General features: G+C 35.4%; 1 protein-coding gene and 1 pseudogene across 3 annotated transcripts in view; one reads left to right on the top strand and one right to left on the bottom strand.

The window, feature by feature from the left end:
• Positions 1-25,618, bottom strand: part of Ints6 (integrator complex subunit 6) — a 77,920-nt gene that overhangs the window by 11,169 nt on the left and 41,133 nt on the right. The window contains exons 5-18 of one of the 3 annotated variants that reach the window (XM_028758734.1): positions 23,377-23,560; positions 21,408-21,533; positions 20,693-20,847; positions 16,068-16,220; positions 15,523-15,655; positions 14,330-14,424; positions 12,776-12,886; positions 11,559-11,771; positions 9,988-10,114; positions 9,172-9,314; positions 7,630-7,861; positions 3,792-4,154; positions 2,885-2,978; positions 216-358 (exon numbers count right to left, since the gene is read on the bottom strand). In XM_028758734.1, the coding sequence (XP_028614567.1) occupies positions 265-358; positions 2,885-2,978; positions 3,792-4,154; positions 7,630-7,861; positions 9,172-9,314; positions 9,988-10,114; positions 11,559-11,771; positions 12,776-12,886; positions 14,330-14,424; positions 15,523-15,655; positions 16,068-16,220; positions 20,693-20,847; positions 21,408-21,533; positions 23,377-23,560 (2,223 nt within the window). In that variant the 3' untranslated portion in view covers positions 216-264. Of the gene's footprint in view, positions 1-199; positions 359-2,884; positions 2,979-3,791; positions 4,155-7,629; positions 7,862-9,171; positions 9,315-9,987; positions 10,115-11,558; positions 11,772-12,775; positions 12,887-14,329; positions 14,425-15,522; positions 15,656-16,067; positions 16,221-20,692; positions 20,848-21,407; positions 21,534-23,376; positions 23,561-25,618 lie in introns of those variants that run through there. The other 2 variants (XM_028758735.1, XM_028758733.1) reach the window with 2 other exon arrangements.
• Positions 17,379-17,897, top strand: LOC114613503 (annotated as a pseudogene).

Below are 25,618 nucleotides of genomic sequence, written 5' to 3' on the forward strand. Positions count from 1 at the left end.
AGAAAGAAAGAAAGAAAGAAAGAAAGAAAGAAAGAAAGAAAGAAAGAGAAAAGAAGAAAAAAATTTAGTGGTACTTTTCACTTTACAAAAATAAGCTAAAATGAAAAGTTCACTGTAAAATGATGGAAAGGAACTGTAGAATGTTTTTAGTATCTCAAATAGCCAACAATGCATGTCAAAGAATGAATACAAGATTACATCAGTCTTGTATTTACTTTGTATTTGGAGAAGATAATGAAATAAGTGGCTGCATTCTATTTTCTTTTAATTGCTATTAATATGGTTGATCTGATTGGCTCTTCGATGAATTTCATCCAAGAAGTTCTCCAATTGTTCTATTAGCATTCGTTTCTTAAACCTGTGTAAGAAAAATAAGAGCATTCTTAATTACCTATTAACGGACAGTATATACTAGCATGTTTCACAGAGAAAAACTAGCTTTGGGAAAGAGTCATTTGTTTAAAAGTAGAATGGAAAACAAAACCAAAGGGGAGGGGAAACAGAAGAAGACCTGTGGTGGGGGACCAGAGCTGGGGCAACAACTAACACACAAATAAATAAAATAACTAATTAAAAAAATGGAAACCAACACATAAAATCTGCTGGCAACTACTTAAACATGAGCTGACCAAGGACAGTACTAACACAAGCTAAAGTGGAAGGAGACTAAGGAGGTCTCAGCCTCAACAAAGAACTAAAGGATAACTAAGGAATGCTGACAGCAGGAGAAATAGTCTTCCTCCAGTTTCAGGTCTGTCCTGAAAACATAAACATATGTGTGTGTGTGTGTGTGTGTTTTCCAGTAACATTATGCAGACCAAGCAGATTATAGTCATATCTTTAGGAATATTTGTAATATAAACACACAATATTGTTGTATAACTATAGTTAATAGACTATGGATTTGAAAGAAAGCAAGGGTGGGATATATGAGGGTTCTGAAGAGGAAAAGAGAAATGATGTCATGATATCATAGTCTCAAAAAAGGAACTTTTTAAAAAAAATCTGTTGGGTACTAGCAAAATAACTCAGAAGATAACAAAGCTATTACAGCCAACCTTGGCCAATCCTAATGTCCTCTTAACTCATATGGAAGGAGAGACTGACTTCTGAAAGTTGTTCTGACTTCCACATGTGTGCCAAACACACACACTTGTACAAACCTAACGAAAAATTTATAAATTGCTGTTCAAACCAGAACTGAATTGCAGTTTTTCCTTAGAAGAACTCATCTTGTCTTAGGAACAAAGTTAGAATGGTTATTCTCCCTACCACTGAAAAAGAAAAAAAAATTACTAATATACACAAGGATTCTAGACATTATAGTAAAGTTGAACTGCAAAGCAGTTACTGAAGTATCATCTACTCCTTTGTGAAAATTGAAGTTCCTACAAAATGAAAATAAAAAAATTGATAGTAGCATTTAAAAAAATTAGTGTTCTACTATAATTTGAAGACCAGGACATCAAGTATCATAAGGTTTCTATGATAGGATATATAGCATAAAATGTTTATCAGTAAAAAATATAGGTAGGCTAAAATTATATACAAAACCATTAATATCACTTATGCTTTTTAGAATATTTCTGGACATTCTATTCCTACTACTTTCTTACTTGTAAAATGATGCAGATAAACACCAAATTCTACAACAAAGGTGGCAGAAAGGCAGGTGCAAGAAACACGACTAGATCCAAGATACATTAGCATGAGAGCACATGCCTATAATTCCAGCATTTGGAAGACTAAGGCAGAAGAAACCCAAGATGGAGGCTAGCCTGGATTATGTGGGAAGATGCTGCTCAAAAATGAACATTAAAAATTCAAGGCATGCTTTGAACTGAACAAAAGACAGAACAGAGTTTTCATTAAAAGTAGAATAACTTAAGTACTTCAACTTATATGAAAACACATAGCCTTATCTTCAGCATTCTAAATAGACCATGACCAAACCACTCCAAAAACAAACACTACACAAAACAAAATAAAAATCCTTTCTATCTAAAGCAGTGGCTCTCGATCTTCCTAATGTTGTGTCCCTTTAATATAATTCCTTATGTTGTGGTGACCCCAACCATAGAATTATTTTCATTGCTATCATAACTGTAGTTCTGCTATGGTTATGAATAATGTAAAATACGTGTTTTCTAATGGCCTTGGGCAACCGCTAGAAAGGGTCCTTTACATGCCCCCCCTGAAATGGTCATAACCCAGAGGTTGAGAACTACTAATCTGAAGCCTTCACAGGTAGCAAGGAAGAGACAGAGAAACAGCTGGTAGGTGGCTATGCTTACATTTAGATGATATCTAAGCACTACGCTTTGTCATACTATTAAAACTTAAATCCTGAAAGAAAATAATGTAAGTATCTGAAAGGTTATACACTATGCTTACCAGTTCATTGGCCTCATTGCTATATTTTATAATACTGACTCAGTCCACAGAGGAAAGCACATAATCTTGGGATACTGAACCAATCCCCTTGATTACATGTCTTCTCTCATGTAAAAATGGACTACATTCAAATATTACCTTTCCAGGTTATTTCTAATCACTCAAAATAATTATCAATGTAGAAAGGTAAAAGAAATTAAAGATTTACAACACCAAAAAGCAATGGAGAAAATAATCAAGAATTTTAAAAGAATATAATAATTTAGCAGGTAAAAGGTCCATAATTTCTCAAGGATTTATGTGCCTACATCAATGAACAACTTTGAATTAGTTTAAAAGAAGAAAAGTGGAAGAAAAATAGTTCCACACATTTCAATGAATCAAATCTATGCATGCATAAACCCAACTGCCTAACAGATGCCATTCAAATATCATATATGCAAATCAAAACCTATTTCATTATTATTCAGCAACAAATAAGTTTCTTTACCTGGATGCTTCCTTAATGACATTCTGTAAAAATATTAGCCTTGTCTGTAAACTGCCTTGCACATGCTTCAGTAAAGTGAAGATTCTTTCATATTCTTAAAAAAAAAAAGAGAAGGAAAAACAATTAACTGGCTTTATACTCAAGACAAAAATATTTTACATAAAAATATTACCACTCTTCAAAGCTTTTACAGACCACAGTTAACATGTATGTGCAGGAAAGTACGTATCACCAAAGACAAAACACCTTCCAAGCACTTTTTTTTTTGGGGGGGGGGGGGCTGAAGGCCCTTCCACTTTCTTATTACAGCATCATGGCAGTGTTGGTTATGTTCTTATGGATGCCAATACTACTCACAATTCTTGTACCAATTGAGTTCTCTTGCATTCATGTGACGGCCTTAATGACTTAGGCTTGGGGCCTAAGCACATGATCCAGGTTACTTTCATAATTCATTCATAGTGACAGGCAGCAGAAGACAACTTTACAAGCACACAGTGGTGATAACTCAATTTGGGCTATACAGGTGCTCTACCTCTTAGATATACTGTCAACCCAACACCAAGCCATGTAATATTATTCACCCTATCTGTTGGGGTTAGTTGTTCTAAAATTTCAACTCCTATTTGCAACAGTCAAGATTCTGGTCCCTGTCAAGAGAAGCTACATACACTGCATCTCTAGAGTCTTCTTTAGATAGACTTTCTGCTGTCTACCACCCATACTGGAGTACCTTGAGAACCAAGACTATTTTAGTGTTCCAGCTGAATATGAAATTAAACCTTAAAGAGTTCAGATATTACTTCATGAGTAATCTAGAATAATATGTATGCTTTTATTGAATTTAACTTGGTTTTGCCTAATTGAAGACAAAGAAATTAACAAGTTTGTCTCTAATTATACATACTTCTTCCTGGCTTTCGGATCTCTTTCATTATTTGTGCTTTTAGTTCAGTGTTGACCTCTTCATGGCTTCTACAATGCATCAGTTTCTTTCCTTTGTTAAGTGAAGATGCTGGTATATTCTCTTCAGCACTTTGTTCTTTATTTCTTGGCTCCTCATGATTCTCTAAAAACCCACCAACAGTGAGGTCATTGTTTCCTAAATGTTCATGACCAAGGGCCTCTGTATGATTGGTTGATGGTTCCAAAAGATTGGCTGGAGATGTTAAAAATTCAGTATCCATAGCATTTGGTGTCATGTCTGATGAAAGTTGGTCAGCAACATGATTTTCAACCACATCTTCTACTATTGAATCATTAGTGGCTTCTGAAATGAAACCAAAGAAAGGGAACAAAAAGTGAGATCTGGTATTAAAGTGCAGAATAAAAATGCTAAAGTAACACAATGACTACAAATAACTATCATTTAAACATAAGACATATTTAAAACAGAGCCAATTTTAGCCTGTTTTCTACCTTATTTTAGCGAAGTTATTAAACACGTTTTCAGTATATACACAACTAAAACTGTCATTGTCATTTTTGGCTTAAGAGTCCTACCTACCTCATCTTAAGCCTACTTCTATCTTTATAAACCTGTTATTATTTAGAGAGAAAAGTAAACACTGAATGGTGTTTATTGCTCAAGATTCTGCAAGAAACACCAAATAGGGCACATACATTTCAGAGCACACTGTTTTCTATCTATCCTTTCAGTTCCTAGCCATGCAAAGTAAACTGGTGCCCACTTCAGCTCAATAGATCTGTAGACCCAAAAGTTTACTAGCTTACCAATAAATGTAAAATTCTTAGACATGACCCTTAAGTTTAATTGTTCATTAGCCTCCAGAGCTCTGGTCTATATCTCAATGTAAAGACCTAGTCTACTCCCCTTCCATCTCCCTCCATCATACTTTCTAAATTCTACCCCCTCATGGTTTGCAAACATTTCTTTACTGATTATTCTCCACAACTGTTTCTCAGCCTTTGTCTAAGGTTAAGGCTAAAATCACAGTAATTTCTGCTTTAATGAAAACCAAGCTCTCCTATTTAAATAATAAAACAAACAAACCACTTTTCTCCTTTCAAATGTGGAATAGAAATTGCTTTCTCATGAGTGTAAAAGTGAGGCAGTGGCTGTCTCTTGCACCTCTTATAAATGTAATTTTTAAATATCTTGCATTTGATTCTTTAAAGGAAAAAATAAAAGACTCCTGCACTTTTGAGCAACACTGTCACTTATCTAATCCCTTCATCATTTTCTTCATACTGAGTTCAGTGCACACGCTCGGGCATCTTGTTCACTGTACATTCTTAAGCCCCTCCTGACATTCTAGGAGGTTCTTACAACTCAAAGTGGAATTTGCCTCAGAATTGCTTCCTTTGTGCCCCAGTCCTGACTTGCATGATAACAAGCAGTTTAACAAGGACCCCAGATAATCTTCATGTATGCTCAAATTTGATTAAGTTCTGTAGCACCAATGTCTATGCAGAGCATCATCTACCAAAGATCTGACCTCAAAGAACTTTCTACTCTCACTTCACCTTTCCCATCTAAAACAAACTCATAGATGGAGTTTGCATCTTTCAGCTCCTTGTCTTTAAAACATTTGAACTTTCATTCTAGCAACTCTTCCACTTTCTTCTAATAATCAGACTCTGACAATACATCTACTTTTTTTCTTTATGAGGCTTAATCCCACTCTAGGTCACGTTTACCAACATTCCAATGATCTAGTTCTAACACCTCACACTATGGTATCTATCAAGTTAAACTACCAGACTTAATGGTCAGGTTACACAGTCTGTTAGCTGCAGACATTTAATTGGAATGATGACAATAGCTTGAAAAATAGGAGCCAGATCTACCAGGGTGGTCCTCCCAATTACCGCCTAGGTTTAGATCTTGCACTGCTAAGCAAGCCTCCTACATGCCTTCTCCCTTTCCCACAGATACTCAGCAGCTTTCATTCTCTTCCAAGTTCTAACTTTTCCAATCATCCTCTCTATCTCAGCAGTGCACCTATTTTCTATTTATGGGAGAAGCAAAATCCTGGGTGAGGACCCTTTTACTCCCTTATTTCTAATGAATTTGTACCCACAACCATTTTTTCAACAGACACAGCGTTCTTTCATTAGAAAGCTGGGCCATTTCCTCTTGCCTTCTTGGTGGAGATAACGGCCTCTCTCATCTTTATTTTAACCTTTCTACATACTAGGTCCACCATGCCAGCATTTAAACACTCTCAAGCAAAACCACCATTTCTTCATGATTACTCACTGGCCTCCATGCCCTTTATAGCTTAACTCAAAACTTGTTTTTCATACACATCTTCATCCTTCTTTCTTTCTCATTTTTTTTTTACTCTCCAAAAAAGTATTGGTGGTAGTAAGACAGCCAGAGACCAAAAGATGTTTCTAATTTGCATGGCCTGTTTCTAAAGACTTTGAAACCACACACTATTAAAGTAAATTCACACTTATTGCTTTTCCCAACCTGCCTGTTGTTTCTCAAGACACATTGTCAGGTCAAGTCACCTTCATGTACTAACTGGGCCCTATAGACGCACAACAATTACAGTATAACATCAACTATCCAATCAGCGTTGACACCCTTCAGTTATTTCATACATTTTTGTTTTTGAAGGTTTACTCTTATTTGATTCTGGGTCCAAGTGAGGCCCATGCATCATCACTGGTCCTTTGACTCTATAAAACCTTTCTGCATCTCTCTTTTTGTTATGTTTTTCAATAATAAAAACAACACAACAGATTCTTTTTTTTTTGTCCTAGAGTTCCCTATGATCTTAATTTTCTGACTGTATCCCTCTTTTGTTATTTAACCTATTTTTCTGTCTCTTTTATTTCCCATGCAATTACTAGATCTAGAGGCTTGATCACACTGATATTCAATACAGGACAGGGGAGAAGAGTCAAATGTATTTAAGAGTACTGTACAATTCCATCAAATAGTAAATAGTATTGGATTTCTCTCCACTTAAAATGTTATATAAGCCAATGAGGTCACTAAGTATAATTAATAAAAACATTGACTTATTAAGTTTCCTATATTCCCATACATACATACATAAAATGCTACCCCATACATAAAAGAGATTACCACCTCTTTTGAACCATTCAATGGTTTCTCACTGTCCTAGGAACAAAATATAGAATCTTTAAAGGTTCGACGGCCACTCCTGATTTGAATTTTAACTGTCTTTCCATTCTCTTCTTACTAAGTATGCCCAATACTGATGCTGTAATAGAATTCCTTCAGCTCTTAAGATCTTTCTCTTTATGTATTTCTATGTATACTCTCTTTAGATCTTTAGCACAGGGAAAGCTTTAATTCCCACACATCCTCAGACATTCTCCCTGTCAAATATTTCTAACATTTATTACACTTGTAATTGATTAAATAATGACTTTCTTTCCTTGCCTACTATGAGGACAGAAATGACTACTGCCTTGCTCACATCCGTAACACAGTATAATAAGCATTTAAGAGTTAGTTGTTGAGTTTTACTGAACAGAAAGATGTTTATTTTAGCTGGTAGTGACAATATTCCTTCCAAAATCATTTTTGAAATACTTGAAGATTTGCTAAAATCATTTTAAAACATGGCAAAGTATGAATTTATAAAATGTTCATCAAAAAGACATCCAAGCTACTACATACCAATTCACAATAAATACTCACTGGACTCTGCTGAACAATCTTTTTCTGTTTCTATTACAACAATCTCTTCCCTTAGGAACCCCAAAATAGAAAGTAGTATTTGAAAGCCCCAAAGTGCTACCTTTATGCAGAGGAAGGGGTTTAATAAGACCTGGCTGTGCTTGCATCATAGGTGCAGGTGGTCCTTTCCCTCCGATGTGACTGTTCACAGCAGGGCTCTGCCTTCGGCCTCTCAAGAGTGGAGAGGCACATCGGCGCCTTTTCGGGATCCCTTGCATGCTTGGCTCTCCAGGCCGCTTGTGTTTATTCTGAGGTCCAGCCACAAACTCATCTGCTTCATCTATCATCATACCCTATTAACAGATTTAAAATGTTCTTGGATTTATAAATAATTTTTACATTTTAATGGCCACCATTTATTTTAACTGATGAATAACTACACACTTATGGTATACAATGTGACTGCTTGATCTATGCATACTGTGTAGAAAGGGTTAATCAAGGACTAGCAAGTGAAGGTGCTTTGGGTGAACTGACTTCAAAGCCTAGATCACAAGAAAAGTGGGAGAGAATCAGAAAACTGATTCCACAAAAATCTGCCCTCTCGTTTCCGCATGTGTGCCATGGCATTAAGTCCGCATGCACACATATACATACACACAATACATATATTAAAAAACAAAATTTACTTTATGGGCTCAGAAGCTAAGAGCACTTACTGCTCTCTTAAATCCAGATTCTGTTTCCAGCACCCACATGACAGTTTACAAACACTTATAAATGCAGTTGCAGGCGATCCAGAACACTTTTCTAGCTACTAAAGCTCCTCTACACATGTGGAGAATACCTCACAGGCTCACATACACATGTAAGTTAAAAAAAAAAAATCTTTAAAAAGGAAAAGATTCAATGTAATTAACACGGCTAATACATACCTACTTTGATGGGGTAAGGATGTTGGAAATATGTTCTTTTAGCAACTTTGAAATATATAACACATTATTATTAACTAGGATAACAATGTTGTCCAGAGATCACTAAAATTTACTCCTGAAGCTGGGACTCAGTACCCTTTAATCCTTATCTTCCCCTTCTTCATCCTTCTCATAGCCTCTGGTATCTATCTACCTTTCTACTCTACACTAAAAAAGAAAATACCATTTTTCTTGCATGCAGTTTGTCTGAGTGTATTGGGAATGGAGGGGTACATTCATGTCAGTGTGGATATGGACATGCCGTACTGTGCATGTGGAAGTAAGAGGACAAGCTCAGGTATAAGTCTTCACCTTCTACTTTGTCTAAGATAGGGTCTCTTATTCGCCACTGTGCATGCTACGCTAGAAGGCTCATTAGCTTCTGGGAGTCAACTAACTCCCCAGAAGAGTGCAGGGATTACAAATGAGTGCTACTGTGTATGGCTTTTTATATGGACTCTGGGGATTTGAACTCAAGTTTCTCATGCTTGCATAGCAAGCACTTAATCCACTAAGCCATCTGCCAAGCACCTCTATCCAACTTTTAAATGGTACAACTAACCTCAATTCTTTAACTGATAAATACTTTAATATTAATACTTTAATGAGATATTCTTCCCCCAAGGTAACTTTAGCTAAATTGACAAAAGCTACCCAACAAAGTATAACATAGAACATTTCAGAGTTACCTTTTTATCCAGTTTAAAGGGATTGCCAAATGTATGCAACCTTCGAGGCTGATCAGGATCAAGTTCTCTCAATGGAGAAGGTACTTGCTTGAGGTATTCCTGGTAATTCCCCATTTGTGCTATAGGTACACTGTGCACTTGATCTTTTTAGAGAGAATATATCAACAACAAAAGTTACCATCACTAATAATTTACTCTAGCTATCCCAAATATGAATACCATCCCCATTTTACTATGTACTGGAAATTAGTATAGAGCATGTATAAATATAACAGTTTTTAATTCTTCAAAAATAAAATTTAAAGTACTAATTTATCTTCTAGGCAAAATAAAGTAGAATTTGTAGAGACTAGTAGAGTCAAACTAGCACATGGATATAGATACATGTGTAGTGGTGGGAAGGTTTGAGTCATAGCAAGAGTTCATGATGTGATTTACAATAGATGCATTGAAACAAGGAAGTATCAGAATATGTCATGAAATGGTTACCCAGAGTCAAACTATCAGATGCTAACATAGTCCAAGAAAATGACTGTAGGTGTCCCTGTGTCTGAAGAAGTATGAATAAACTGGTAAGAGGATTTGTGGTTAACAGTGACAGGAAGAAAGAAGGTAGAAAATAAGGGATGAATTACCCTTTTAAAATATTTTTATTTTTAATTATGTGAATGTATAACTGAGTTAATGTTTCTTTTATGTCATTTGTCTGAATTAACAATGAGAATAAGCCAGTACAATGTATATTATCATCTCCTTATAAATTATAAAGAAAAATTATTTTAAAAACAGAAATCATATTTAAAATCATACTCTAACCTTCATCCTGGCCTTTAAGAAATTTGCGGGTGCTCTTTAAAAGGTTAGATCTCATTCTTGTTAAATGATCCAGAAGATTCCGTCTTGGTATATCATAAGCATTTCTAAAGGTCTGAGGCTTCAAATCCTATACAAAAACATTCAAGGATAAAATATTTCTAAACATACTTTAAAATCTCCTTACTCTGAAGCATAGGCCCAGAAATGAAATATAAAATATCTAAGCTGACCAGGCAGCTTTCAAAGAGCAAAAGAAAACGAAGACACATGATATAATATTAACTACAACATTTTAGGGCTAAATGACAGAGATTTTATGGTAAGCTCAACAAAATAATTTCAAATCAACCTGTAAATTTTACGATCTTTTAGTATGTTCTGGGTAAGACAAGTGAATCAGTTAACAAAAGCCCTTTAAACCCTGGAAGGGTTTGAACACCACTTTGCTATCTGAGCATGTGACCTGATGAGCAAGTGTGTGAGTCTACAGTTAGCTGACATCATCACACCTATCTTAGAGCACTTTCATGGTCTGGATGTCAATTATCTTGTACCAGTTTTCTATTACATGTTCTGTGCTTCTGACCTGTTGCCTTGACTACTTTGGTTTTCTTTTCTTCTTCTTCTTTTTTTTTTTAAAAAAAAAAAAAAAACATATCTAAGCTAACTAGGCAGCTTTGAAAGAGCAAAAGAAAACAAAGACACATGAGAGTGAAACCAGGGACTCTCAGATGTAAGGCAATCATTCATAATTCAACTATATCTCATGTTACACCAGTTCACTGAAGAGCAGATATTTAATTTTAAAAAAGTTCAATTTACCAACTGTTGGGGTTGGGCTCTTTTTGGATTGTGTTATACTACAAAAGTCTTCACTAGCTTTAAACACTAGGAAGACTATCTCGTTTTTTCTTCTGGTTTAATTCTTATGATTATGATTACTTCAAATAATGAAGTAATTATGTTGTTTAGGGATATTCATTGTTGTAGTTCCTTTTAACAGGCTTTTTCCCATTTTGATTATCATGGAACCTCTGTTAAATGACTGTGTATGAGAACCTGCCCTATTCCATTCTACCTCTCCTCTGTATTTAATCACACACAATCATTCTGCCATAATTACAGCAGTTTTTCAGTTCTAAATCACATGGCTGCAGTTGTCCGAACTTTATTCCCTTTCCAAAACTGATTCAGCTATTCCAGATACTTTATATTTCCATATAAGTGTTATAATCAGCTTGGCTATTCTATTGTCTACAGAAAGGATGCTGAAAAGAAAATAATTTTAATAATGAGTTATAAAGCATGTGAAGGTCTTTAGTTTAAGTGAACTCTAATATCAGCTCTGTAACTTAATCTTTAAGCCTTTGTTTTCACTATCAATCAACTCATTCATTCACATACCATATACAATTTCTGTTTTAATTCTGAAACTCGATGGTTAAGTATCATTCATTCTACAGCCATATAGAAATGGGCCTTTTGAAGCCTGGACAAGTTGTTGATAAAAACTCTAACTTGCTCTATGACAGAGTACAACACAACTAAAGCAATGTTAAACTGACCATTACCTTATTTAGTAAAGCAACCTGGAACCCAGTGTACTCCTTCATATTAAGGTCTAGCAACCTGTGGGGGACATCTTCCGAAATACCTTGCAGCACTTGAAAACCTTTCCTATGTGCCATTGACAACCCATGTGACCGGCTTCGGACTTTAATTCCAGTTTCCTGCACTACTTTTTTGCCTACAGATCCGATGACTCTATCAGATTCAATTTTGGCCTAAAGTACAAAGAAACAAAAATCGTTTGAATACAATCTACAAGTCTATAAATCAGACGCTAGTGACTATGCTCTTCCATAAATTATTTATTGAATTTAAAAATTTAAAATCAAGTAATCATAGTTTATATTAGTTGTAGGTAAGCCAAACATACCTTAATAACAACAGTTTACCAGTTAAAATAATTACAACTCAAAATTTTTGCAGCAGGACAAACATTCCTTCAAGTTATTCTATTAATTAATACTCATCACAAATAAACCAGGAAGTATGTTTCATTAAAGAAAACATTCCCAGTTCAGAAGCAACAGGAAATGAGACAACAAACTGCTTGAAGACACTATTAGCACAGAACTACATACACACTTACAGATGTGGCAAACCCAATGTACACTTTAGCCATATTTTGATTCCTTCTGAATTGCAGAGAGATGTCTAAAGTACTAGAAAACTTAAGAAGACATGCACAATTTGGATGGAAGTAAATTGTCTACTGCTTGATATTCACTGTATCTTAATAGAACTTATATCCAGAATGATAAAAATCCCATGGTTTTACAAACAGTTCCAAAGATGCTTCCTTGTTTAAAAGAAAATATATACAGGTTTTAAAACACAAAACAAAATAGAATGGTATCTTTTTCCCCTAAGGAAACAACAATAATCATATACAGGAATTTAGGCCATATGCATGAATGAGAAATTATAAAAATGTAGAATCAACAAGATCTTGTTTGTAGTCTGTTAGATACAATAGTAGGACATTTGTAATCCTAGCTACTCAAGACTGAGGCAGGAGGTCTGCCAAATTCAAGTCTGATGTGGATTAACTTGCCTCAAAATCAAAGGGTTGGCTAGGGATATTAAACTCGGTGGAAAACTGCCTACCACATGAGAAACCCTGGGTTTGAGAGAGTCATCAAGAACTAGATCGTTTTTAGACTACTAAATATGTTAGCTAGCAGTCAAAGCTTTAATGTTCACTTCCAGTTTCTGACATTACCTGCTGACTCAATTTTTTGAGGTATGAAATGACACTATAACTGAGTCCATACTCCATACTGTCTGCTATCAGATTAGGTGCGCCCATCATTCTAACGGCTTTCTTCAGGGGCTATAGAAAAAGAAACAGCATTCAATATCAAGTTTGTTGAAAAATGTTCAATATTTTAACTTGCAAAAACTTTCCACCACAATTTGCATTCTCTGCCTTAAAAGGAACACAATACAACAATACAGTAGTCGTATTTGTATTTTAGTAAAATGTTTAATAAGTGCCATGAAAAGCAACTTAAGGTAGTTAATGTGAATTAGAAACGTAATGATCCAGGGCATAAAGAATGCAGTCCTGACCTGAAGTGCTCAATGCCAGGGGGAGATACTCATTTGGAAGACAGAAGACACACTGTGAGGGCCAGTCTGAGTGCTACAGTGGGTAAGGGGCTAGACATACAATCTGAACTGGTGAAACAACTTGTCCTGAGTTAGCTCTACTTGTAGAGGGAGGAAAGGACATCTTTCTTTAACAAGTTGTTATGGAATTATGTGAGTGAATACACAGAAAGTATCTGGCATATAGTAAGCATTCAATAGATTTTCATCCACACTATTATTATCATTAACTGAGCTTTTTATGTATCATCAGCACTTGTAGAAATAAAATAAGATATTTTAAAAAAGTTTTAGAAGCTTGTGAAATTGCTCATGAAATTTACAAGGCTCAGAAGCTCAGGGACGTTACCCGACTGGGAAAGCTCAGACAAACACATGGACCCTAAGGGCCCCTCCCCAATAACATAGTAAACAGACTATAAATGAGAGTACAGAGTCGACACAGGAGAATAAGCACAGTAAAAAGTTTAAAACACATATATAACAGTATAAATCTTCAGGAGTAAGGAGGGACTAATTTAGAATCACTTTATACAGTAAACTATCACCAACAGACACAAAGACAGAAAAAAACTCAATGGCATGGAAAGTGCGTAAGCTCTGCTGAACCCTGGAATCAAAATCCAGAGCTCATATTTATGCACTATTCATGAAGCTCTGGCTAAGTCTCAAAGGTTGCTAAAGATAACAGAATCAACATATCTACGAGCTCCTTCCTTCTTACTCTCTGTAACACAATAAGTACCCTGTGCTAGACTTTCAAAGAAACTTAACTTTTACAACCATAAAATCAAACTATTTAGTTCTAGACAGAGGTATAAAATAATTGCATCAAAAGTAGAAACTAGAATTAGAAATGACCACTTACTTTCCGTTCCTGACGTCATCTTTGAGGCAGAAACAAGTCATTTCTACCTCACAAGAAGACTTTAAGGATTAAACATCATTAATATATACATCATGCTTATGACAATACCTGGCCTTGGCTATACAATATTCACATATTCTCACAACCACTATTATTCTACAAACCACTAAAATCTATAATTACACTCATATGTTATCTGTACATTCAATGTTCATGTTATTTATAGGGATGTGTAAAAGGTTATAATATTGGCAATAAGCTATGTGTCAAGATCTATCTTAACAATATTATTCTTACCCCAAGATAGTAGGGAGGCATTGTCTTCAAATAACTTTCAAATGACTGTCTCCATTTCAGAGTCGGTTTTGCTTTGTGCACTTTGAACAAGTCATCTACAACAGTCAACACAGAGGAGCGTCACTCATTGTTCTAAACTCCAGTCAAAGTTCCTCTCTCAAGTCTATTTTGTTACTGCTGAGGCACTTAACATGTGAAAATCTTAACAAAATAAAAAGTAGTAAACTTGGCTCTTAACAGTTTTGGTTCGATTTTAAAGGTGAAAGCCTGTTAACTATGGTCTAAGAAAAATACACATTAATGAAGTAGCATCGAAAATACACAAGGAAAAATCTTATGTCTTACTAGAAAAATCAAGTATAGTAACTATTAATATCTTCACTACAACTTTTAAATTTGATGGTTTGTAGAAGAAATGTTTCTCTGTACTGTTCAAAAATGATGGCCAGCTTGAACCTAAAAACAGACACTGGGCTTTCTCATGTTTTAACTATTTTCTAGGATTGGGGACATAGCTCAGTTGTTAAAAGTGTTTGCCGTTGTGAACATGAGGACCAGAGTTGAATTACTGACAACAATGAAAAAAATTAGGTATGGTGATACATGCCTGTAATCCCAGAGCAGAAGAACAGAATCCCAGATGAACAGACCTCCAGGCTCATGGCCAGCTAGCAACAAGCCCCAGGTCCTAGTAGTTCAATCTCAGGATTCCCACACAGTAGAACAACTCTCACAAGTGATCCTTTGACCACCAAACATGCACCATGGCACATATGAGCACATGATCACATAAACACATGCTCTCACATAAATTTAAACAACTGGATAGCCACTGAGTGAATGGCTTCTTCAAAACAATGTCTGAGAATGATCTGTTGTTTCCACATGTACGTACTCAAACAAAACTTTTCCAAATTAAGAGTTAGATAAATTCTTAGAACATGTATTCAGATTTTTATGAATAGAGCATGTTTTATGCATTAAACAGAAAGTCTAGCCCAGAAAGTATCACTGAGTAAGAAATCTTACTTGTACAAAGTTAGAATAGTTAATTTTAAAATTTAAATATAGTAGTACTTCTGTCTATAAAATATAAGTATTTTACAGTAGGCTTAGCATTCCCATTAATTTTTATAGATAAGATAGGGCTATTTCTTATCTTTCTATAAGAGTACATGGCAAGAATGACTTACCTAAGAGAGGAAGGAGGACTGGGTAATTGTAAGGCATCACAAATAAGTTGACACATGTCAGTGCTGTACTAGCTTTCAAGTAACCAAACGGATGGCCAAGTTCATTATATTTTGCACTATTGCTCACATACACCTGTTGAAAAGGAAGGTTAAAATTCATATTCAATAAACCTGCAGTGAATGATATGCAAACCACAGATCCAGTTAGCTTGTGTGTATATACACATGCGTGTACGTGCCCTTTACACTGAGTATTTCCCTCAATTGGTCTCCGTTTTGTTTTTTGACACAGTCTCTTACTGAACCTAGAGTTCACCATTTCAGTAAGACTATATAGCCAATATATCCCAGGGGCCTCCTATATCCTTCCCAACACAGAGATAGGCTTTTTAAATAGGTACTAGGTATCCAAAATTTAGATTAACAGGTTTGTGTGCTTTTACAGAAAACACATTACTGACTGACCCATTTCTCTGGTCCCTAGTCTAGCTCTGTCAGAAACATCTCACCTAAATGTTTTCTTCACTACAGTTTTTTCAGCTTACCTGCCAACATGTTTGAGGAGATTTCCTTTCTAGAATAAACTGAGTCAGTGGTGAAGGTTCCAACTCATATTTGTCAAAAGGCAATTTGTCAATAACCATTGGCTCACAGTCTGTACAGGAAAACTTCACTACAGGATGAGATGTACGAGGTGGCTAGAGGGGAAAATCTTATTACTATTTATACAAAATACCAGAAATCAACACATCTTAAGCACCTTTCTCTTATCAAAGCTTACTTCCTCAGTCTTTTTAGTAAGTTTGGTTTCCTAGAAATACCATTAAGCTGGAAAAAAGAAACAAATGTTTAAATTATGTAATATTACCAAGAAAAGAAAAACATCAAAATCCATAAAATGAAAATCTATCTAAAATCAAATTTATCATTAGTTAAATCAAATTTTAGAATAAAACGCATTCAACTAATTTAGAATTAAAAGGAAGTTATTATTTTCATATCTAAGAAAGAAGAAATATACAAAAGCTCACTAGACCTCATTTGTGGCAATTACTTATACAGAGTAGTAACTTCCAAGCTAATCACACTCCTTTATTAATTTCTGCATAGGCAATATTCAGACAGTATTTACAAACTGTAGATATAAAGAGATAAAATAATTAATGTATATCTAATAAAAGACATAAACCTTATTTATAAGTTAGCTTTCTTTATTTCCTAATGGATTCCTCTGGTTGGTCATTCCTCTCCCATATTCCTAAGGTACCTAACACCTCATTTTGAAGATTCCTGTCCTAGAGCCATAAAAGCACAATGCTTTAAGGATCAAAACTATCTCATTTCTCTTATGTCTACAGCTGCCTATTGGATATAATCTGACTCTTACACAGCCTTCACATACATTGTATCTATGTCTCCAAACCACAAGTTCTCTTCTAATACCCTCACCATTTTAACTCTCAACGACTTACATCAAACCACAGTGAAATTGTAAGGCACTTACTAGAACACATGAATGGGACACATGCTCAGTACTGGCTGCTGCCACCATTTTTCTGACAATATTAAATCCCCACTTTCAGCAACTAATCTTTCTTACCATTTAAACTCAGATCTTCACTCTTTCTCAAGTTAAGACTACACACAACTGCTTTCTAACTAGTATTCCTCCTAGTTACTCTACTCCAATAATCCTGTTGTCATTTTATGTAGTTCCCTACTTAAATTTATGCAGTAAAACTAGCAGCCAATCACAAGGTAGGAGCAGTTCACACCTTTAATTTCAAATAAAAGCTTCAGTGCTTTGGTCTCTAAGGCATTCCTCACTCATGTCCTAGAGACTCCATCCTCCAGCCATGCTACCTATGTGCTGTTGCACCAATAGGTCAGTATCTTTCCTGCCCCTGTGTTTTACTGACTACTTCATTATCTTCTCTTTTAAAACTAAAAACTTGGGGAGTGAGCCTCTGAGTGTATCAGTGGGACCTCCAGGAGGAAAGATCAATCGTCATCAGACAGAGCTGAAACAGAAGCTGTTCAAGCACCACAGGGTACTAAGCAGGGATGTTGAGGAAGCGCCAGGTGGTGGGGGCTGTGATAGACGAAGGGCTGACTCCAAGGCACCACCTCAAGAAGCAGGTGTGCCCAGTGCTCATGCCAACATCACACTATCTGAGAAGACGCACAGGAAACTCTGGCAGCAGATCTGACTTGCTCAGAAAGAAAAAGCAGCCATGGAAGTGGAAGCCACCTCCAAGTCAACCAGGACTAGTCAGCCACAGCCCAAACGACAAAGAAGGTAAAAAGTAAAAAAAAAAAAAAAAAAAAAAGCTCCCCGGGGTATAGACATGGAGGATCTTGGAGATGAGAGCTAAAGTTCCTACCTCTTCTACCAGAAGAGTCTCAACAGCACCTAGAAGGATTTGGAGGACTTTGGAAAAAATATTACTATATTTTACCCTCCCAGACATCTCTTCTATGATGGACCACTGACCTCCCCTGGAGGTATACACTGCGAAGAAGGAGGACACAGAGAAAGCCTGGAGAGGCCCTCTCTAGCAGTTAGCTCCTTTTGTAGTAAAGCTTTAGTGCTTTAACTATAAAAAAGTAAGTAAAAATAAAAACTTTTAGAGAATGAGTGAGTTGGTAGGAACCAAACTCTGGGAGACTTTTCTAGTACACCTTCCCAATATATAGACTCAACGCACACACCAAGCAGTTAGGTCCCATTTCCTGGCATTAACTGCACCCTGCCTTCCATTACAGTTAGCAAACTGTGCTCTACAATATGTATATCTGAGAATTCTGCCCATAAACTGGTAATGTTGAAGATGGGAAGTATATTCTTGCCAAGCCGCATTTTGTTTAAATATATTTGGAGAGCAAGACAGAGAGAGACACAGAGAGAGAGTGTGTGTGTGTAAAAATATTTCACCCAAATATTTCAACTTTAAATGAGGGTTTAAAATATTTTAATAGCTTGTTTACCATCTTTCAGGTCAGTCTTAAAAATTTCTTTATTCCTTTTCTGAGAGGAAAATCTTCTATATTTAGGTAAAGAAGGTTCTTAAATGTATTTCCATTTAAGTCTCCAAACAATTTTGAAGAACCATAATCAAGAGGCTCACAGTTAATAAAATCACTTTTTAACTTTAGTAACAATATTTATTTGAAAATTAGAATTTGTAGAAATGTCATTCTCCTGCTAATAGCCTTGAATTGACAAATTTTAAACAGTTCTATCCAATGCTGTTTCTTATGATCATTCTCTTCCATCATTTTAAGAAAAACATAGTATCTCTTAAATGAACCATATTACTAGCCCTGCAGGTAGCCTACCTGCCCTTCCAACTTACCTCCTAATTTGCACCAAGTTACTTTGCTAAAGTGGTGATTCCCTAAAACGGACTTCAAAAGCACTATGAATGCTAATAGGAACAACTCACACTCCCTAAACTGGTTTTGTAACAGTAATATAATTCCATTTACTTAACAGCAGTCTCCATTCCCTAAATGCACTTTCTTCTTTTTCACTTCCATATTTTTTCTCACTTTCCATGAAATACCATAGATACTGTTGTCAGTGTCAATACAATGGTATGAATAATCAAGAAAGATACTTAATAAAAACAGAGGAAGAACTAAAAAAAAAAAAAAATTCTAGGAAAAAAGAAATATCACCAAAGAAATGGAAAGCTTCTTTATAAGCTCAAAGCAAAACATCACATACATTTAATCAGGAAAAGGGAAAAATATAAACAAGGTAACACAATGACACTTTAAACGTTTACTTTTACTTTAAACGTTTACTAAACTTAGGATGGAGAAAGACCTTATTAATAGACTTATCATGAAACAGACTTGTAGTTTAAAAAAAGTACAAGTGGCTTACTTTAACATGAATAATAGTTACTTGCTCAAAATCTCTCAAATAGAACCTACTTTCTAAGAGTAATACTAATAATAAGTGTCATGCCCTAGGTGCTACAAAAAAAATATCAGAAAAAGTAGATTAAACAAGTCTGAATAGATATGATTTTGTTTAACTGTATTCTACTATAAAGAACATTGATAATGAACCATGGTCACTCAATAACCACCAATATTTATAAAAGCAATTCATGTAGGTAAAATGAGAAAAATCCCCACAAGCACAACTTCCAAGTTGTGCAACACTATCAACTAAAGTTGTACTAAAGGTGTACAAGTGAACATGAGTTTCTAAGACTATGACCTGAAAGACTGCAGGCAAACGTGTAGGTGGTTGGCCTGGTGCTGCTTGTTGCTCCAAGACAAGTGTTCTTCCTGCATACACCAGCTTTTGTTGTGTAAACCTTGCCGCCCCAAGTTATCCATGATTGGTTAATAAGGATGCCTACAGTCTGGGCTGGGTAGACAGTTCCCAGGCTTGGGGTCTCAGTTAAAAGAAGAAAGGACAAGAGAAAGGAGGAAGAAGGAAGAAGTTGCCGTGGAGTAGGTTGACTATGAGGGCCAGCCTGTTGGAGAAGGAGTGGCCCAGGAGGAACATGGAAAGTGGTATCTCGGGGGTTACAGACAGGGAAGTAGACAAAACAGCATAGAGGGCTGATATCTAATGCTTTAAGGCTCATTATAAATATAAAGATTTTTGTGTCTTTTATTTGGGAACTAAATGATCTAAGGTGGGGTAGAAACCCCTAAATAATAGTTACTGAAACACAAACTATCATAAGAATTCTATACCTTCATTTAAATTTCAATTTGTACCTCAAGGATAAACTCTCATGCTACATTACATTTAAAATCCAAATAAAGAAATCTTCCTGCATTTACAATTCAGTATCCAAATGTAAGAAACAAAAGGGTAGCCTAGTATTAAATTCCAAGGGAAACAAGATACCTTTTTTTCTGTTGCTTCATAAGACAATATGTGAAAGCAAATAATGGCTTATGATAAGCACATTATATAGTTGTCTAATTTCTGTAAACGAGCCACACCTTTATATAACAATTGGACTTAGCATCACTTCATGATTCAAGCCAGCTTGTGCTATATAGTTAGCAAAACAAAAGCATGAGCTGCAAAACAGGATCTTCTCTCAAAAGCAAGGAACTCCATAAAAGAAAATCATCTATATGATTATCATCTAAATGGTTATTAGTAATTGGTCATGATTACTCTGGTACTTACTAGTGTTGGAGAATTCTGATCTGGCCAAAAAGATTCTGGAACAGGCCAATGGCCTATAGGAACCCCAGTTTTAGGATTTGGTCTGACATATATGAGCTTGTGACAGCTATGCCAAGGCTGAGATCCAAAAGGTCTTGATATATCTGGTTGCACATCTACAGCAAAGAGATTAGGACAAAAAAAAAAATACATTAGGGAGGAAAAAACAAGATTAAATCACATCCATTATTACCCAAAAACAAGAACATAAACCCTGATGCTTGTTGACTATGGGCTTTCTTCTGTTTCTTAAGTGGGAGAATGCCATGACTGCTTTGTTAGACAGACTGCAGTTCACTATCTAGTAAAAATTTGGTCATTTTGAATGTAATATTCCTATATCTTCCTCTTCTGTACCAATAGCAATTGTGTAACCAACTGGCCTTCTTAATCTTTAAATTTTGAGCTAGAATCTCTATGTAGCCCTGCCTGGCTGGCTGGTCTCAAGTTCAGAGATCTACCTCCCAAATGTTTGGATTTAAGCTGTATGTATATCACCACACCCAGCTGGCCTTGTTGATCTTAAGACCAACACATACATAAACAACACACAATGGGGTGTGTGTGTGTGTGTGTGTGAGAGAGAGAGAGAGAGAGAGAGAGAGAGAGAGAGAGAGAGAGAGAGGTCAATAATTCATAAATCAAACTCAGAATATTTGTAAGGACAATACAATACCTTCAGGAGGGGGAGGATCTGGTCCTGCCTTTTCAAAGTTTATTACCACCCCACTTTGTACTTTTTGTACCAAGGATTCCAGACACTGATTAAGCATTCTTGGAGAACATACAGAGTATGACCGGCCTGAGAATAAAAAAAAAAAAAAAAAAAAAAAAAGAATGAAGTAAACTAGTTAGTTGTAAAAGTCAAAATCCAGTAAGGACTACAGTAGGGTTTTTTTTTGTTTTGTTTTGTTTTTTTTTAAATTATAATACTAATAGAAATTAAATGGCTGGTATTTCCCAATTTTAAAGAAGAATAAACAATAATTATTATTTCCAACCGATAATTTCACTGTAGGTGAGTATGCAATTTTCTTCTTCTAAGTATAGGTAAGGTAAATAGATCATAGAAACTCTGGGTTGAGCAAATCACAAAGGGAAAAAATATCAAGTATCTATCCACCTTTATCAGGTACTACTACCTCCAACAGTTAGCCAGTATCTTTAACAGACATACATACATACAACTAGCAGTAATTTCCCAAAAACTCTTATTCTTGCTTAACAAAATAAAAGATGGGAAGTACAAGTACAGAGGAGATAATAATTATTCAACTAGTCTCCACAGATTTTTAATTATTTGCATATGTAGATGGTAGTAATGAGGTTGAGAATGAGTCTATTTTGGTAAGTTTCTTCTGAGGTGGTGACATTTGAATCAGGAACCTGAAAACAATAATTAGCCACAAGAAGTTCTAGAAAGACAAAGAGTAGAGAAAAGGACATATGGATGCATGTGAAAGTATGTGCTGTGAGTTTCCATGTGGAAGACTGATAGATTTAAAGAGAGACAGGCAGGGACCTAATATTGATTAAGTGTCTTCCAGGTCTTAATAAGTATGGTTTATTTGCCAAATACAGAAAGCCATTTTATAAGCCTTGAGATCAGATTTCTGTTTCTTACAGATAAGCTTTTCAATGAAACAGTACTGTACAGTGGAAAAGGGAAGCAGCAGAACCAGTAAGAAACCATAATACTTTAGTGTGTCTAGTCTGTCAGATTTGCAGATGGCAAGAGGTACTCTGACTCTTCACTGTTTCACTCAGGTGCCAATGCTGATTCTAGGTCTGTTGTACTGAGTGTGGCCTATCGTGCGCGCATGCACAAGCATGCATGCATGTGTCTCTAACAGATGAGAAAAAGCCAACCTCTTGACTTAAAGATGTGTAATATTATACACATTTTTTCCCAGTTAAAATGACTCATTCTACAGATTTTTATGCTTTGGTAGAAATCAATAAACATTATAAGGGATGAGATTGGACCTAAACAATAATCATAGGAGGAACATTACACAGTATAGGCTCAGTTTGTAAAGTATAGGAAAAGTTGCTCTTTCTCTTCAAATAATTTCAGATTACTGGTAATGTTTTTTTTAAATAATTTACTAATTTTTAATTAATTTTAATGAATTTATTAATTCATTTTTTCTAATTTCTATAAAAATCTTTGACAATTTTATTTCATATTAAGATTATAACTTGTTTATATTTTTTAATCAATTAATTAATGGCTGTGCACAACATTTCTATTCTGAGACAGAGAATCACTATGTAGCCAGCTCTAGCTGGTCTGGAACTCAAAAAATCCACCCACCTCTGCCTCCTCACTGTTGAGATTAAAGGTGTACGTCACCATGCCAGCTAGATCACTAATGACCTTTGTAAGCAGGAAAGTTTGTCTAAACAACTTCAAATACCACCATTTGTTACATAGGTATAAAAAAAACTAACATTCATGAAATAGAACAGTTTAACTATTGACTTATCAAGACTACATCCCATCATTAACGCATGCAATTTTAAAACTACCGGTATGTCAATGTTGTTTGACAAACATAAACATGCAAATTGTGAAACGTACATTTTAGTACATTCAGATAAACTGTTTTAAGCCTCTGAGTTACTTTCAGCAAAAAACTTACCTCCTGTCACTTCACACATTGGTGTGATAGCAGAATCATCCAAAGGCACACCTGTCAACTGTTCTGATTCTACTGACATGGTGCCAGGCAACCGCAATACTAAAGCAAATAGTCTCTGATCCCAACGAAAAGGTTCCTTGGTCAATTCACTTCCAGGCAACGGCGAATTAAGAGGTAAATGGAGCTGAAAGTAATGGGGAAAAATAAGTAAGTTTTTCACAAAGACTATTGTATTGTTGTATATGTATGGGGTGTTTTGCCTGTATGTACTGTCTGTATACCACATGTGTGCCTGGTACCCATCGAAGCCTGGAAAAGCATCAGATTCTCTAGAACTGGAGTTACAGATGGTTGTGATCTGTCTCATGGGTGCTTGGCATTCAATCTCAGTTCTCTGGAAGAATGAACTTTAACCTATGAGCCATTTCTCCAGCCACACATACTACTTTTTAAAGCAATTTTAAAAACACAACAAAATCACACTGTCTTATCACCATCAAAAAACAAGTTTCACAAGTAAAAGCTTCAAATATATCTAATAACACATACTATTTTACTATAAAGATCGTAAGTTGACAAAATCTGTATTACTATAAATGGCTCAACAGTTACAAGCATGTACTATACTACTCTGGCAGAGGACCCACATTTCACATCAGTACTTACACCTACTTCTAATTCCAGTCTCAGGGGATCCAACACCTCTGGCCTCTTTGGGCATATACCACTACACAGCCCACACGCCCATAAAAACAAAAATAAATCTTTAAGGGGCTAGAGAAATGGCTCAGAGTTTAAAAGCAATGGTTGCTCTTTCAGAAGACCTAGATTTGATTACCAACACCCACATGGTAATTCAAAACTATTTGTAACTCAAGTTTCATGGATCCTTCTGACTTTCAAGGTCAATAGGCATGTACAGTCATGTACAAAGAATGTAGAGTTACATTCAGGCAAAACATCCAAACAAATTTTTAAAAATTTAGAAGAACAAAAAATCTAAAGACAAACAAAAACCTTGACTGATCATTATCCCTAATATAGTCTTAAAGTACAGTCTACTAATACAAGTCTTTAGATGAGTACAATTTCACAAGAAACAGACTTTCTAGAATAGAAATTTAAAAATATAAGAGATTGTTAAGTAAAGAAATTTGAGTTTTAAGTCAAGGTAGAATTGATGAAAGATCGCAATTTAATTTCAGAAATCTTGGTGTGAGATTTCACACATAGACACATAAACAAGAAGTAAGTAAACAAATTTACTTTTTAATGCACTAGTCAAAGAGACTGAAGACATTTTCGATTGTTATTTTAGTGCTCTTAAAAGAGGCACAGAACCACCTTAAGCATTCAGAGGCTCTGCTGGATCCTCACATACACAATTCATCATGTAATGATGAATTCCTACAGCAATGAAAACATTAAACAATCGGTCTCTGGTTGCACAAAGTCTAAAATATATTTCTAAATAAGAAATAATGACAGGCTCTTGAGAATATTTTCAAGTATTTTAAACATGGTTATTTCAATTTTATAAAACTGTCCCTTTTTTTATTCATGTATTGCTGCATTTCTTATTTATTCCCTTCCCTTAGTATCATCAACTTTTCATCTCCCAGGGGATAGGAATGTTTGAGTAAAGTGAGGAAGAGAAATAGCTGGCAAGCAAGAACAGCTTTAAAAAAAAAAAAATCTAAGAAGACTGCATTATTCAACCTAAAATAGCTTAAAGTCCTAGTTAACATTAGTCATAAAGGGGAAGAATCTTCATGAGTTTCAGAATTAAAAACAACTGCACATAAGTCAAGAAAAACACAAAACTGATCATCATAAAAATATGCAATAGAATTTAAAAATGGAAAAATAATCATGAACAAATTCATGTGGCCTGCAACATGTGGAAAGAGGATCAAGTACATTACCAGATAATAAAAATTGAAATATCAAGGAATGCCATTTTGTACCGATAAAATGAGCATAAGTAGTATGAATACAAAGCAGTGAGAACGGCCCACACTGCTGGTGAGCTGGTAAATATGTGGCCATATGGAGGATGCTGATGTCATTTGGCAATATTGAAGATAAGCACAGACCACAGAATGCCACCACCTAGAGGCACTCTCCTCTTCACAAAAAGTTTGGACAAAGAGTCTTAGAATGTATAATCAGTATTTAGTATGCATGAGACCCTAGGTCCAATTACCACAAACTCTTATACAATAATATTATCTGAAACATG

The sequence above is a fragment of the Grammomys surdaster genome, unplaced genomic scaffold (genome assembly GCF_004785775.1).
Source record: "Grammomys surdaster isolate TR1022 unplaced genomic scaffold, NIH_TR_1.0 126219, whole genome shotgun sequence".
NCBI classification, from domain to species: Eukaryota; Metazoa; Chordata; class Mammalia; order Rodentia; family Muridae; genus Grammomys; species Grammomys surdaster.